This window comes from Erpetoichthys calabaricus, chromosome 5, assembly GCF_900747795.2.
Source record: "Erpetoichthys calabaricus chromosome 5, fErpCal1.3, whole genome shotgun sequence".
Taxonomy (NCBI): domain Eukaryota; kingdom Metazoa; phylum Chordata; class Cladistia; order Polypteriformes; family Polypteridae; genus Erpetoichthys; species Erpetoichthys calabaricus.
Genome location: NC_041398.2, coordinates 205615438 through 205632354, shown reverse-complemented (window position 1 = coordinate 205632354; position 16917 = coordinate 205615438). Strand labels below are relative to the sequence as shown.

General features: G+C 37.1%; 1 protein-coding gene across 4 annotated transcripts in view; it reads right to left on the bottom strand.

Moving 5' to 3' along the window:
• Positions 1 to 16917, bottom strand: part of LOC114652190 (transducin-like enhancer protein 1) — a 129619-nt gene that overhangs the window by 13860 nt on the left and 98842 nt on the right. For all 4 annotated transcript variants that reach the window (XM_051928052.1, XM_051928053.1, XM_028802433.2 and 1 more), the window contains 2 exons: positions 11544 to 11620; positions 3345 to 3594 (listed from right to left, as the gene is read on the bottom strand). In XM_051928052.1, the coding sequence (XP_051784012.1) occupies positions 3345 to 3594; positions 11544 to 11620 (327 nt within the window). The remainder of the gene's footprint in view (positions 1 to 3344; positions 3595 to 11543; positions 11621 to 16917) is intronic.

The window sequence follows — 16917 nt, the reverse complement described above, 5'->3', positions numbered from 1 at the left end:
TCTCCGACCAGCAGATCACAAACCCAACATTTACACAATATTTAAGTTAAACCTGTGCGATAGCTATTCATACATCCAGTTTTTTGGAGCCTCGTCACACCTGCCATAAAGTTCTCTACACTGAACATACACCTGGGGACCCCTTACTGCGAGGGAGCAGCACTACCGTGCATGTGTAATACCTGCTTTAATGCATTTCATCATGAAAATGATATCAAGTATTTATCTTAGCATTCTAAATTTTCAGAAAGCAGGAATATCATGAAGTGAATGGATTCTGTATGGTGATCGCTGTCTTCTCTTAGTGCGGAGGAAGTCAGTTTAAGAAGCGTAGTGATTAACCACTGGGTCGGGGAACGTAACAGAAAGCATTTAATGTGCTGCATTAATTTATGATGGGGTAAATTAAGTAATTGATTAAACACTGATTTTAAGAAAAAGTTTAGTTTACGACATTCTACTTTAATTATGAAGTAAACTATGAGAATAAAGTGGAAATGTCGACTTTAATCTCAACATAAACGGCGAGAATAAAGTGGAAATGTCGACTTTAATCTCGACATAAACGGCGAGAATAAAGTGGAAATGTTGACTTTGTTCTCGACATATAGTTTGTTTTTTTCTTCCCAGTATAGCTTGAAGCAAGGTCCATATTAATGCAGTTTGCCTAAATGATGGTTCAGCTGGTAAAGATGTCATCACCAAGTTGCACTTGTTGTATTTTATTTTAATTTGGTGAATACTGTGTAATGCACCTGGGCTTGAAGTCTTGAAGTAATAGTGCAACTATCAGTAATAATTCTATTATTTGTTTTATTGTTATTATTTATTAGTTTAAACATTATGCAGTTTAATGATGATAAAGTTGTTTAAAAAGTCACTTTAATGTGTCAGTGGACACAGATTGTTAACATTAACAGAAAGTGTAGTTGGTTTACAAAAAATATTTACTATTTATTCCTTTTCTAAGACATATTCGGTGCAATACAATTTTTGACAAGCACTTCTGGATATTTTACTAGGTCTAAATGCCTCTTTGTATGGTTGAAAATATGTTGTCAAAATTATAGTTTGTTTTTGCAAAATTTGTTCAATAAAAAGGTTCTATATTTTGACTGCATCTGTCATGCAATGTGATACCTTCTCTATTAGTGCCACCCCCTTGAAAACTATCACTTTATGGGGCAATGCAAAACTGTATTAATACTTGTGTGCACATTAAAATGTTTTTTTTTTGTACAATGTACAATACTCTTGACAGTGGAATAGGTTATTCTTAGCCAGTAATTGCAGTGGAAAATGTGGTTAACATCCACTCATGCATGGGGAAAAAAATACCGTCGAATACCGTGAAACCGGGATAATTTAGAAAAATACCGTGATATAGAATTTTGGTCATACTACCCACCCCTAGTTTTGGGTTATTGTCTTGTTGGAATATCCAACCCCTGCGTAACTTCAACTTTGTGACTGATGTTTGAACATTTTCCTGAAGAATTAGTTGATATTGGGTTGAATTCATCTGACCCTCGACTTTAACAAGGGCCCCAGTCCCTGAACTAGCCACACAGCATGATGGAACCAAATTTGACAGTAGGTAGCAGGTGTTTTTCGTAGAATGCGATGTTCTTCTTCCGCCATGCAAAGCGCTTTTTGTTATGACCAGATAACTCAATTTTTGTCTCATCAGTCCAAAATACTTTGTTCCAAAATGAATCTGGCTTGTCTAAATGAGCATTTGCATACAACAAGCGACTCTTTTTGTGGCATGAGTGCAGAAAGAGCTTCTTTCTCATCACCCTGCCATACAGATGTTCTTTGTACAAATTATGCTGAATTGTAGAACGATGTACAGATACACCATCTGCAGCAAGATGTTCTTGCAGGTCTTTGGAGGTGGTCTGTGGGTTGTCTGTAACCATTCTCACAATCCTGCGCATATGCCACTACTGTATTTTTCATGGCATGCCAGACCTGGGTTTAACAGCAACTGTACACGTGGCCTTCCATTTCCTGATTCCATTCCTTATAGTTGAAACTGACAGTTTAAACCTCTGAGATAGCTTTTTGTAGCCTTCCCCTAAACCATGATACTGAACAATCTTTGTTTTCAGATCTTTTGAGAGTTGCTTTGAGGATCCCATGCTGTCACTAATCAGAGGAGAGTCAAGGGGAAGCACAACTTGCAATTGACCACCTTACAGTAAATACCTTTTCTCATGATTGGACACACCTGTCTATGAAGTTCAAGGCTTAATGAGCTAATCCAACCAATTTGGTGTTGCAAGTAATCAGTATTGTGAAGTTACATGCTTTCAAATCAGCAAAATTACAAGGGTACCCAAATTTTTGCACAGCCAGTTTTTCACATTTTATTTAATTTCATATAACTAAATACTGCTTCACTAAAAATCTTTGTTCGGAAAACACCCCAGTACTCAGATGTTCCTAGGAAATGAGACATACCACTGTTATCTTTTTTGTTGAAAGTAGAGTAAATTATGATGCAGGCTGAGAGGGGTTCCCAAACTTTTTCATATGACTGTATTTAGGGGTTACAAATCTCATCACCAACAGAAAAACTAAATACCCCAAACTCTCAAAAACGCATTGACTAGTTTGATTATAATTTAGGGACATTTTAGAAAAAAGAAAATCCACCAAGACTTTTTTATTTGTTGATAACTTTTCATTTATCAATATATATTAATATTATGCTAATGTGCAAGCTTAGTGCTACCCTAACAAGGGAGCTTTATGCAAACGAAGCATGCAGCAGAAGCATTGGCGATATGAATAGCACCACTAATCAATAGGGTTGGTGTCCTGGAAAGTAAAAAAAAAAACAAAAAAAAAAAAAAAACTTGTGTTATAAAATGGAAAGACAAAGTTCAGCAAAGCTCAAGGAAGCCTTAAAGCACAATGATTAGCAAACTTTTTTTTGCTGTTGACTATAGGCACTCTTAGATGCGTACTGGCTCTCATCTTAGTTTTTCTCTGACGTCCAGCCCCTGGTTAAGGCAGTTAAAATAACTAGGGGAGTTGACCTGCCCTAGCGCTAGCTGAAGCAATGCACAAGCCTGTTATTTAATAACCTATCTTTTCAATTTTTTTTTTGTTATTATGTTCTTTAGTGACATGGCAATGTAAAGACTACATATATAATAAATAACTGCCTAGCAATAACTGGGGGTGCTACTGTATTTGTTTTGCTTTCACAAAAACATTACACCCATCCACTACAATAAAATAAAATAGATTCAAATTGTACAATTTGTGTTAAAACAAGTTACTTATTTACTTTTTGGGAATAAGTGGTTTGGTTTAGGATAAACTTCACTTACCAAACAGTCCAGCTGAGACACTGGGCTTTTATTGCCAGGCTGACTGATGTCCCAGACCTTAACACAGCCTTTACCCCCTGTGTAAACATGTCTTGTGGGGTTGCTGATGGTCACTGCACATACCACCTCTCCATGGCTCAAAGTATTGATTTGCCGGGCATGTCGGGGGATTCCTGGACCAATGAGAGCATCAGGAGGGAAGGGTACAGGCTGCATCTGTCCATCAGCAGTGACATGAAAGGAATATGCTCTGTAAGAGTTGGAAAGTAGATCAATGAGAAGTCAAACTCCTAATACTTTGCAACTTTCCCACCTTGTAAAGATCTAATGTTTCACTTTTGTGTTTCAGAGTATTTCTTTATATATTTGTGTACTTTACCAATTGCTCCTAAATATCCACCGTAAAGATGGTGACTTTCAGAATTGTCTACTAATTAAGTAGAAACCTGTACCATTGTTTGATATTTTGACTTCATGTTCAGATCTTTTTCCAAAAGATATTGTACAAAACAAACTCAAATCTGTGAACAAGTCAACATCAATTTGCTCAATATTCAAAAAGAAGTAAGTATTTTAATATACAGGAGTTTTACTATAATGTGAATGTAGGAGATACAGAGAAGCACTGAGACATGAATGTTTGTTTTTGCAATGAACAAATTAGACTTGCTTACAACACGTGTATGAGAACAGTGGGGAAGCACAGACAATAGGAAGACAATCCTAATAAACTAAATTTAAGCTTTTCATTCTTGAGCAACCTACTGCTGTGTTCATGTGTATTTTTCAGTTGTTTATTTTGGCATAGAGCACTTTCCTGGTTGCAGGAACTTTACAATTGCACAAGTTTACATCTATAATCATCATCATCTTCTTCTTTTGGCTGCTCCCATTAGGGGTTGCCACAGTGGATCATCTTTTTCCGTATCTTCCTGTCCTCTGCATCTTGTTCTGTTACACCCATCACCTGCAAGTCCTCTCTCACCACATCCATAAATCTTTTCTTAGGCCTTCCTCTTTTCCTCTGCCTGGCAGCTCTATCCTTAACATCCATCTCCTAATATACCCAGCATCTCTCCTCTGCACATGTCCAAACCAACGCAATCTCGCCTCTCTGACTTTGTCTCCCAACTGTCCAACCTGAGTTGACCCTCTAATGTACTCGTTTCTAATCCTGCCCATCCTCGTCACGCCCAGTGCAAATCTTAGCATCAATAATTCTGCTACCTCCAGCTCTGTCTCCTGCTTTCTGGTTAGTGCCACCATCTCCTGCCCATATAACATAGCTGGTCTCATTACCGTCTTATAGACCCTCCCTTTCACTCTTGCAGATACCGGTCTGTCGCTAATTACTCCCGACACTCTTCTCCACCTATTCCATCCTGCCTACACTCTTTATCACTTCTCTTCCACAATCCCCGTTACTCTGTACTGTTGATCCCAAGTATTTAAACATCTATAATGATAGATCAAATTTAAACTATATATCGTTTACATATTGTATTTCCTGAGGATGCAGAGGAAAGCTCACCTATCACCTCAGAGTTTTGGCAAATTTTGTATCATTGCACCATTATAACCATACTGAAGAACTGCATCTTGATGTGGTATAAAAATTGTTCAGCCTCTGATCAAAAGGCCCAGGATCAGGTAGTGCAAACAACCTATTACATACCACTGGTGTTCAGTTACCCACAACTGAGGAAAAAGGGGGACAGATATTATAAAAGGGTCCTCACATTTCAAGCATAGCCTGCCATCCGAAAAGTGAAACAGAAGCCTCTGCTGTCACACCATCAGGTTAAGGACAACTTGTTTCCCTTGGCTGTCAATCTGCTGAATTCCACTCTACAGGGTTAATGTCTTCGAATGACTTGCTTACATATCTATCAGGTCTTTGCACTGTAGCAATTGTTTGAACTTTATTATATTAATATATCATTATTTGCACTTTCTGGTTAGATGCTAACAGCATTTCATTGACTCTGTACTCCACACAATGACATTAAGGTTGAATCTGAATCTGTGGTGACAATGGAGAAGAAGAATAAAAATAAAAAAAAAACACTCCAAGAGAAAATAAACCAGGTTAATGCTCAGTTATACCAGGCAAAATCATAGTCAAAGTCATAGTTCTGGTAACCTAGACCAACTGGTATAACAGTAAGTGTTAGTATTTTAATAAGATGACTTTGTAACTACTGTTTGAAATGTGGGTTTATAATCTTAAATTGCAGCCCATAAATAACGTCACTGATGGTTTTTTGCTGACTTTAAAATACAATCCATGTCACTGTGTTTGTGTAAAACCACACCCTGTCAATAAAAGTTGAAGCAAATATAAGCAGACCATAATTAAAACTTGGATTATCATATCTTCCTGTCGCCTGTATTAATTTTCTATATGTAAAAGCTCTGGGACAATGCCAACCCTTCCACAAAAAAAGTACTTTTAAACATCTTTTATCTAAATATGCACTTGTTCATAAATAAAGGGTCTGCGCAACACCGCATTGAGTACAAAGTTTGATCTTTGTTTTCTTAGTGAAATTTTGACAACAACTCTCCTTAATTTGAGTCTTTGTTTACTTTTTTTTTTTTTTTATAATCCATAAATTACACATTACAAAACAAGGACACGGAGTTGGAGTAAGCTACAAATTGTTCTAAATGTTTAATGTTAAATTCTAGTCCAAATGGTAAGAATAAATATAAATAAAGTACAACAATTTTGTTAATTTATAAAGCACCAGGATCATACACTAAAATTTACAACCCAATTTAGCTATATCTATGCACACACACATACAAACATACGCCTCTATATCAGAGTGAGAGGTTTGGTGATACTTACTAAAATTATGCTAATTTAACTGTTCTGTGCTGACAGTGCGCTTTAGACAAATGAAGTACACAGCAGAAGCAGGTAACGGGCCATGCGAATAGCACCACTAACCAATACAGTGATCCCCGGTATATTGCGGTTCAGCTATCATGCCCCCACTACATTGCGGATTTATTAATATTATTACTTCATTATACTTCATTATAATTATTATTTCTTCAGCTCTCTCTGGATTGGTTCGCAGCTGAGTGTGAAGTGGCTGGGATGGGAATCAGCACCTCCAAATCCGAGACCATGGTCCTCAGCCGGAAAAGGGTGGAGTGCCCTCTCAGGGTTGGGGGCGAGATCCTGCCTCACGTGGAGGAGTTCAAGTATCTTGGGGTCTTGTTCACAAGTGAGGAAAGAATGGAGCGTGAGATCGACAGGCAGATCGGTGCAGCGTCCGCAGTGATGCGGGCACTGCATCGGTCTGTCGTGGTGAAAAAGGAGCTGAGCCGTAAGGCAAAGCTCTCAATTTACCAGTCGATCTACGTTCCTACCCTCACCTATGGTCATGAGCTATGGGTAGTGACCGAAAGAACGAGATTGCGAATACAAGCGGCTGAAATGAGTTTCCTCCGCAGGGTGTCTGGGCTCTCCCTTAAAGATAGGGTGAGAAGCTCAGTCATCCGGGAGGGGCTCAGAGTAGAGCCGCTGCTCCTCCGCATCGAGAGGAGTCAGATGAGGTGGCTCGGGCATCTGATCAGGATGCCTCCTGGACGCCTCCCTGGTAAGGTGCTCCGGGCACGTCCAACCGGGAGGAGGCCCCGGGGAAGACCCAGGACACGCTGGAGGGACTATGTCTCACAGCTGGCCTGGGAACGCCTTGGGATTCCCCCGGAAGAGCTAGAAGAAGTGGCTGGAGAGAGGGAAGTCTGGGCATCTCTGCTCAAGCTGCTGCCCCCGCGACCCGACCTCGGATAAGTGGAAGAGGATGGATGGATGGATTATTATTACTAGGGGGCTCCGACCCCTGCTTGCTTCGCTCGCCCACCCCCGGGTTTGGTTTAACAGATAAACAATTTAAAGAGATTGATATTTTAATGGGAACTGTTACATATGCATTATTTTCATTTTTACTTTAAAACTTTTGTAAAAACAATATTTGTCCTTTATTTCCTGCCCCGGGCGTGTTTAAATCTGTTTCTTGTGGGACTTATAATGCTGCTCACGTTGTGAGGGGGGGAGGTCTGAACGCATGCTAAAGAGATGCGATTGGTTCAGCTGGTGTCTTGCTGCTGCTGGCCAGCTGTGTGTGTGTTGTGCTTGTCACGCTTTGCGTCAGTCACTTAAAAGCCTGTACACCTTTTGCCACTTTGCATCTCTGTCGCTACTGTTCTGAAGGGGGGGGTTGGGGGATTGTGAGAGCTGAATGCATGCTGGCTTGCTGTGGCTGGCAAGCTGAGTGTTCTGCTTGTCGTTGTTTTAAGAGTAGGGAGCACCTGAAGTTTGTCTGCCAAAAGTATTCCAACAACTGCTAGGTCAGAGGTCAATGAACTTGTTTTAAATTGTTTGTATGTGGGGCGTGACGTGCAAAAGTCACCATCTCACGGGTTTTGCATCCTAAGGTTGTAATGTCTAGTCTTGCATGTCATCAAAGTGTTTCTCTGAGATGTTCTGGTCTCAATCGCTACGCTCCTGCCACTTCGCGTCTCTCCCGCTCGCATTGTGAGGGGGGGACGGGGCTGAATGCATCCTAAGCAGGAGTGGACAGATCAGCTACTGGCTTTGCGCTGCTTCTGCCAAGATGTCTGTTCTGCTTGTCGCTCTGCGCGTCGATCATTTAAAAGCCTGTACAGCAGCTGTCTTTCTGTCTCACTGCCTTGTCTCGTATGACCGTTAAAATGTCTCTCGCAGGATGTCAGATTGTCTTCTGAGACGATCAAGCCTCATCTCCCTGGTCTCCCTGCCAAGATTTTTTTTATAATAGAGAGATGTTACTCATATCCTTAGCCCGACATACACATCACATATATGTGTTTACAAAGTGTGTTTTAATAAGTTTACATGTGTTTAAAGACATGTGGGAGGGGTATTTTAAGGTTTAAACTATATATTAAAAAAAAAAAAAGTTTATTTATATGTTCTTTCTATATTGTGAATTTCCACCTATCGCTAATGGGTCTGGCACTTAACTTCCGTGATAGGCGGGGGATCACTGTAGTGTGGCTGGTCGACTGAAAATAGATTGTTATCCAAGCAAAACCAGGTGATAAAGCTAGTTTTAGGATAAAGTACTTATGATGAGTGAAAATAATATTCAAAGTACCAAAGAAAGAAACAGGTTTTCTAAGACAATTTGTCTAGGTTTTCTGAATTCATACAAAACTGACATACATATGCAATTATTACTCAGGGTTACAACATTCAAAACATAATTCTATTCAGTTTATAAAGCAATTTCATTACTAAATTAAAAAAAAAATGTCTACTCCTGCATGTACAAAAAAATTTAAATGAACACAAAAGTGGCAAGTATTTATGATTTCTTTTTACATTCTAGTAATGTAGAGGCTATGTTAGTTAACCAACTGTGGGAATACACTGCTGGTCAAAACTTTTAGAACACCCCATTTTTCTAGCTTTAATTGAAACTTAAGTAGTTATCGCAAGTGAACAACCATACAATGGTACAACAGTAAAAGGTAAATTGGCAGAGATTTAAAAAATAAAGCTTATATACAGTAAGCATAAACAGAAAAATAAGGGATTTTTCCAAGTTATACAAAAAAGCCTTTTTCAAGGAATAAGTAATGAGTTAACAACTTTCAGCTTTTTCTGAAGCAATTGAAGTTAACTAAGTCTTGCAGGTTGATGCAAACAATTCCTACAGATGTCCCATCTTTTATTGATTATTTACAAACTTTCATCTGTGTAAAAAGCAGTGTTGGAACAAACCATGTTGCTACTCTTTTGAAGCATTATTTGGACAATATGTACTGCACTGTATATTGTTATCATTATGCAAGAAAAGGGCAATAAACAACGGAAGACAGACAGACCATCATAACCCTTTACAGAGTAGGTTGATCCTTTAGAGAAATTGCAAACAAAGTTAAGCTGTCAGCGAGTAGTTTCCTATACCATCAAAAGTAACTGGGAAACCAGAGGAATCTCTGACATAAAACAGGTCTGGCACGTCCAAAGCCACAAGAGATTCAGAAGACAATTTGGTGAAAGTCAACAGCTTGTGTGACAGACACCTTACAGGACAACAGCTTTAAGAACAGTGTAACAGCTGTACAGTATCCATATATCCTATTGATTTTTGTTCTATACTCATTTTTAAAGTATATTGTGTATAAGTGGTTCCTTTTTTTTATTATTTTTTTTTTTTTTAAACAGGTATTCTGCAATTTCAGTAGTGACTTTATAACTGCCACTCGAAGTCTTTTCTTCAGTTAAAAGTGGGAGTTACTTCAACCACAGTCACATGAAACAGGCAAGCATTAATACATTTCCAGGTTTGTTGGGTAGCACATTATACACTGCAAAAAATGCGTATGCAAAAACTAGACAACAAAAAACTTTAAATGGGAGTTGCTTTTATTTAACAAAAAAAAAATCTGCCAATTGGGTAAGCAAAATTTACTTAAGAAGATTTCTTAAAGTAAGCTAAATAATCATAAATACACATTTTTTCATAAGTCAATAATTCTTCCAATATGGAAAACAAGATTTAATGCCACGATAAATAGTTTTCACTTGCTTAGATTTCAGTTTTTGCACTGTAGGCTGCCAAAAAAGGGGTGACCATGTGAAACTTTGGAAATATAAAAGTATGCTGGAAAGTCATCAGGAAGATGTGTAATTTCTTATACCCTACTATTTCTAGTCGTCTAATCTGATATCCTCAGGCAACAAGATAAGCAAGTTGTCAAGTTTGACATCCTCTCAAACTAAAAGTTGTATAATGTGCCACCAGCTTTACACTTTATGTTTCAGTAACTATAATTTAATAACTAAGCAGGCCACCATATACTTGATTTAAATAAAAAATAAATCAATTACTTAAAACCTAATTCCTAATACACTAAACTCATACTTACTGAAGGATATATATGGAGAACATCCATCCATCTTCATGCAGATTAGCAAATGTTTCACATTTGACTTTGACTCAGTTACTCTTAAGATTTCAAATGTAACTTTGCTTTCTAATTCCTCAGAAATACTGTAGCTTCATACCACAAGTCTTATCTTATATACAACAAAGGCTGCAAGAATTCACAGCCTGACTGTTAGCCAGGTCACAACAAAGCAGCAGCTTGACATGTTAGCAATGTTCTAATATCTTCAACATAGAAAATCCTACAATCAGGCCTGTATATTTGAAAACAGCTTTTGATGCAGAAAAATTTTGGATTTTCATGTACTCCTCTTATTTACTTTGTTTTCTACATATTAAATTGTAAAGCCATAAGTTGGTTGACAGATATATTGTTCAACATAGCTTTTATATATATATATATATATATATATATATATATATATATATATATATATATACACACACACACACAACTATCTCTTTGGTCTCCTTTGGTAGTACTGTACATAGTGTCAATTATATTAAGTTTCTTCTTTACCATTAAGCAGGACATCAGAGTGGATGAAGGCAGTGGCAACAACACTGATAGAATTAGAATTATATCATCATACAGAAAATACTCAGCTCTGTTGTGCACTGAGAATCCCTAGGGCAGGGGTGGGCAACATGTTTGCTCAGGTCAGTTAGACTTTGCACTTATTTTTTCCAGGACCATTTAATCTGCAGAAGTTTATTTTTTTCTTTAATCTGTATAAAATACAGGTTTACTGTTCTTTCCTCGATTTCCATTACCCTTTGCCTACTTTTCCTATCCTTGTTTGTACAGTACAGTCATAACAAAACACTACAAACGCTACACTGCATATGGAAATACATTTTATGTACAGTATACAGCAAAACATTTACAGAAGGATACATCTTTGTCTCTCTATCTAAACCTACACACACACACACACATACACAGACAGAGTGAATGGTGTTTTATTTCAAATGGGAAGTGCAACGAAAAGTATAAATTAAACAACATAACAAACAAATCACCCCTCAATAAAATCAATCAACACTGTTTCTCAGAAATTCAGTCCTGCCTCCACAAAAGTGATGGAGCAGTCAATATGAACAACAGTGGCAAGCCATTGCTACTTTTGTAGGTATTCAAGATATATTTTCATAAATAAATGTCAGCTAGTAAACCAGGCAATGTGGATAATATTGAATTGAGTCATGTAACGACATAAAATGGATGAAACATATCAATACTTACGGCTTTCCACCAGGGATGCCTGCAAGACTAGGAGGGATTCCAGGGACACGCATATGGGGGTGTGGATCAAACCCAACCTAACGAAGAAACATACATCAGGTGTATAAAAAAAAAAGAACGAAAGTAACCTAACAGTTGCTGTTGTCAGAATTAGGAATTTATGCAAACAAAATAAAAATCAAAACTATTCAGAAAGATTATATATATTTTATAAATGTAGTTCTAACAAAATTTCAAAAGTTTAATACATAAATGACAAGCAATATTAAAAATAACCAAATCAATAAACAATTAAATCCATGTTTAAGGGTATCAGTGACATGTGTAATGACATAATGTATATTACAATCCTGGGGACAGCAATCATGCTGCAAAGGCTTCTTATGTTACTGAGTCAGATAACTACATACTATTGTGAAATATTTTCTCTTTACTGGCACAAATTAATATAACATGTTACAACAACCAAAATAAAGTAATAAGCACAGTAATTATCAACATAAAAACTGTTGCCAAACCACTGCTGTCTCTGACTGAAAACAACACCAGAATATCCATTGCAGTATTAAGACCAGGCAATGAAAATGACAGTAATTAATGGTCTGGCAATTCATGCTCCATGAATGCTGATCCCATGTTGCTGTTTTATTATCCTTTGTGTTAAGAAGGAAAAAGGCGGAGAAATAAATTTGGCCAAAAAATAATATTTTATTCCATATTATTAACATATTTTGTTAGAAATGTAAACACAAAAATGAAAATCCAGAACCGGACAATCTTATCTATGGTTCAGTCTTCAGTTTAAAAAAATAAACAAATAAAAGAAAGAAAAGCAGACAAACAAAATGTAAAAAACAAGTTGGCAGGGAAAAAAAAAAAAAAAAAATTCTGTAACTAGTTTGTGAACAGATATGATTTACTAAATCGGAAGTTTAGAAGATATGAGATTTGTTAATCATAATGACTCTCCTAGGTCTCATTATGGAAATATTTATTCAGATGATGCTTTAAGAGGTTAAAGATATTTTCCTTTTTTTACCATTCGCTTTAAACAGATGAAATGCTCAATGTAAATGAACAATTTTGCCTGTTTCTGCAAGTCAAACCTAAAACTAATCTAGTATCTTTATAAAAAAAAAAAAAAAAAACTTAAAAAACAGTTCCATGAGCATGGACTGTAGAGCATAGGTAGTCTAAATGTTATGTTTACTTTACACAGGAGTGAACTGGCTGCTTTATTTTGATGCAAGAGAGAATGTCTAATTCCAGTTTGTAGAATGAGAGGAGGAATAATATGGAAAGATTCATTAAAAAGATTTGACAGTTCTCCTATGAATGAATGTTAAAATTTTCATATAATACAGGGTGAGCCAAAATGAAGTATCACATTTCTCAAGGTCATTGCGTGAGGTAAAGGCAGGCAAGTGGGTTGGGGTCCTTTCATAGGCAATCCCTTGTAGTTATCTGTTGGCAACATGCCTTGATCCAGTGTGCACTGTGCTTTCGCTGTTGAAACGTTCTTCAAAAACAACAAATCCATCATCACTACGCAACGTGCTTTCCGATGTCCCAAATTGGAAAACAATTCTTCAGTGGGTGGCTAAATTTAGACAGATGGGACCAGCATTGAACTGAAAATCTCCAGGCCGTCCTCATACTGTACGAATGCCTAAAAACATTCAAGTTGTAAGGGCATCAATTTTGCAGTCTCCTAGACATTCAGCGTGCAAAAATGTTTCTGCCTTAGGCATTTCCAACACATCTTTGAGGAGGATTTTGCATGAGGAACTTAATTTTCATCAAAACTGACTATTGGGCTGAAACCAACCCTCATGAACTTTATCAGAGACCCCTGCACAGTGAGCGTGTTATAGTTTGGTGAGACGTTGCAGAATTTGGCATTGTAAACCCTTACTTTTTTGAGGAGGGGAGAGCAATGGTCACTTGTCAATTCAGAATGTTACATTGAAATGCTAGAGAAATGTTTGAGGCCCCAGCTGGAAGAAATTGATGTGGTGGATGTCTGGTTTCAACAGGATGGAGCAACAGCTCATATAGCTCCGAGATCCATGCAAGTTTTGCGGGAGATGTTTCTGAGGAAGCTGATGTCCTAGTGTGGCAATGTCGGGTGGCCTTCACATTAGCCTAATCTCGCTCTGACTTGTGAAGAAGAAATCGCACAAAGGTATACACACACCAACCTCAAAACCTTGAAGCCCACAAGGACGTTATTTACCACGAAATTGCCGCTATTCTCCTTGAAATGGCTGAATGAGTCATGCGAGCATTCAGAAATCATCTTGAAGAGTGTATCGCTAATGATGGCCACCACCTTGAAGACATCATTTTTAAAACACAGTGAAAAAAATCTATTTTGTATACCCTTTCTTGTGTTGTAATGAATTTTTTTTTATCTTGTAGCGTTTTTGTAGAATAAATGTTTGAAATGTGGTACTTTTTTTGGCTCACCCTGTATAAAAATGACCTAATAAAGTTGTATTACAAAGGTAATACTCATATGCTGCACTGCATCATTCTACAACATTAGCCGAATGGCTCATGACTTATATCATCTAATATTTTTTTTAGTTTACGAAAATTGCAGAATTACCATCATGCAAACTTCAGATGGTGATCAATTTTGTTTTGCAAATTATAGCATACATTTTTATTTTGGTAGAGTGCTTAACATGTAAATAACATTTAAAAACATTTAATAATTTATACTCTCAACATCAAACACTATTCATTTGTTTGGTTGCTTAATTTACACACATTTCTATTCTCGTTTAGGTAGCTTAATTAACATTTAACCTTTTTTTAATTACATGAATATAATTATTTGAATGCTTGTATGCTCCAACTGTGATAAACAATCCTTCAGTACCACTTACAATCAATTGTCAGAAAATTAACCAGACACAGCTTACAGTTTTGCTACAGTTAATAATTTTGGTATTAAGGTGTTTATACTAAAAGTTCAAACCATAATGTTCAATAATCAACATGCAAAAAATGAAAATTCTAAATTTCTCAAATGTAATGTTTCAATTGTTCAGCAATTTAATTATACTGTATTCTTAATTTACGACACCGACCAATTTTGGTTGAACTGATTTCCAACAGTCATGATAAGCCTTAGAATTCTGACATAATCTACTTTACAGCTCAGTTTTTATTTAAGTAACTTTTTATTAATCTTGATTTTAATGTGTATGCAATAAGCATGTTCAAATAAGGTTTTTATATTTATATGAACCCTCAGGATGGATAACCTCTCTCTCTTTCCCTTTCTCCTAGGACACAAAGCAGAAATTGGCCAACTGTGAGATACAGCACATTGTCGAAGAACTCTGGGCCTTTGAGAGTCAGATTCAAAAACTCCTAGTCAAGACATATGCACCATCAGGGAACTTTGTGGCTCAAGGGTAGATCATTTCTGTTGGCTCAGGCAAGTGTCACCATCCAGAATCGCTTTGACCCTTTCTACTCCTCCACTGTGCTGCCAGTCTACTGTGATGTATTTGCTATTGGGGATTCAGTTGTACACAACCTCAGTATTTCTTGCCCTACAAACAGAAATCATGTGTTTCTTGTTTTCTTGGTGCATATGTACGAGATATTATAAGAAGAGTCCCGACAGTCTTCAAGAAAAATAAGGACAGGTCTGCTGGGACAATCGTACAACATGTGGGCATAAACGACACTCGCTATAGACAATCAGAGGTTCCAAAGGCAGACTGCACAGTACTCATTCAAGCCTGGCTGCGAGAATTATCTTTTTGGGTCCCCTGCATCTGGCTAGAAGGTCAGATGAATTCTACAGTCATCTGCTGGCCCTGAACAATTTGTTGAGAGGCTTCTGCAAGAGACAGAATTTCAGTTTGGAGGACAATTGGGATCTTTTCTTCAGACAAGATGGTGTGCATCCTAACAAATTCAGTGCTTGTATCCTCTCTGAAAATATCTTGAAAGTTGTCTGTTTTTCCTGACTATGTTATTTTAGTCATAATGTTTTCTATAATGCATTGCTAGGATGTGATAATTCTGTATTGAGTTAATCTTCATATGTGCACTGTATTAGTACTATAATAACTAACCATTGTTTAACCAAAAAAAAAAAAAGGACAAAGTGGAATAAATGTGAACATTTTAATTATCCTTTCACCTTTAGATGTGCAATGTATTAGAACTAAAATAATAGATTATAGATTAAATCCACAATCTGTATTAATCTCTAATATTCCCTGCTGTCTTTTCCAGTTCTTCTGTGGTGGAGATCTGAGCCAACACCACCAGCTGATCAAGGCACCATCCAGACCTTTGTGTTAATGGTTTGAAGACAGGTGTTCCATCTGTCCAAAAGATCAACATCATCAAATGCTACCATGTGAAGCATGGAAACCAAGAGGACTGATTTAAGAATATTTATGTTTGGTAGAATGCCCTGTGGGGTATGGGTGGTCGTTTTGGCCTTGGATCCCCTGCTGATTTTTTTTTTTTTTTTTTGTTTTTTCTGTCCTCCTGGACATCATTTAGTGGTGGTCATGAGTATAATTGCTATGCAAATTATAATGTTTGCATATCTGGTCATGCATTTCTGTGCAAGCTGCACCACTATTTCACTGTGCAATCAAACACTGCCACATATAGGGTACTCTTTTGTAACTGAAATAAAAATTGCATTTGTTGTATATTTTAGGTAAAAAATAAATATGAGGCTGAAGTACAGATGGGAAGCACAAAGGCTAAATTTAACACTAGACACTAACAGCTCTGCAGTGTCTGCTAAACATTTAAGCAGTTTTCTGTCCATCAATACTTAAAGGCAATTAAGTTTTTATGGCATCTGAGTGTCCCAAGATGAAACTTTTATGTATGACACTTTGTGGGAGGTCTTCTAGAGAAGCTTTACTGGTTGGACATGGCAAAATAGTTGGAAATGGCCAGTGGAAAATCATATTATGCCACCTACTTGTAGTGAATATCTCTAAAAATGTGATAGCATATTTAAAATAAAATGTTTACATTTACAATACAACAACATAGAATAGTGCATGAATGTCTAGGACTATGGGTCTAGCGATGGCACTGAAGCAAAATTATCCCTTATAAAAGAAAAGCATTCATACAGACTACAAAGATTAGGGACATTCTCAATTTATCCATAAATCTTCTGTTTGCAGTGATACTAGAGGAGGAGAGTATTAGTCTCACCTACACACAAGTACAACATAAATGTTTAGAACTGGTTAATCTAATTTCACACCTTCTCAGGACAGTACAGCTACTAGAAAAACCTCAAATACCTGGAGACTTCAAAATAGTAAACTCCTAAAACATACTAGGACTCAGCACCCAAACACTGCAAAGC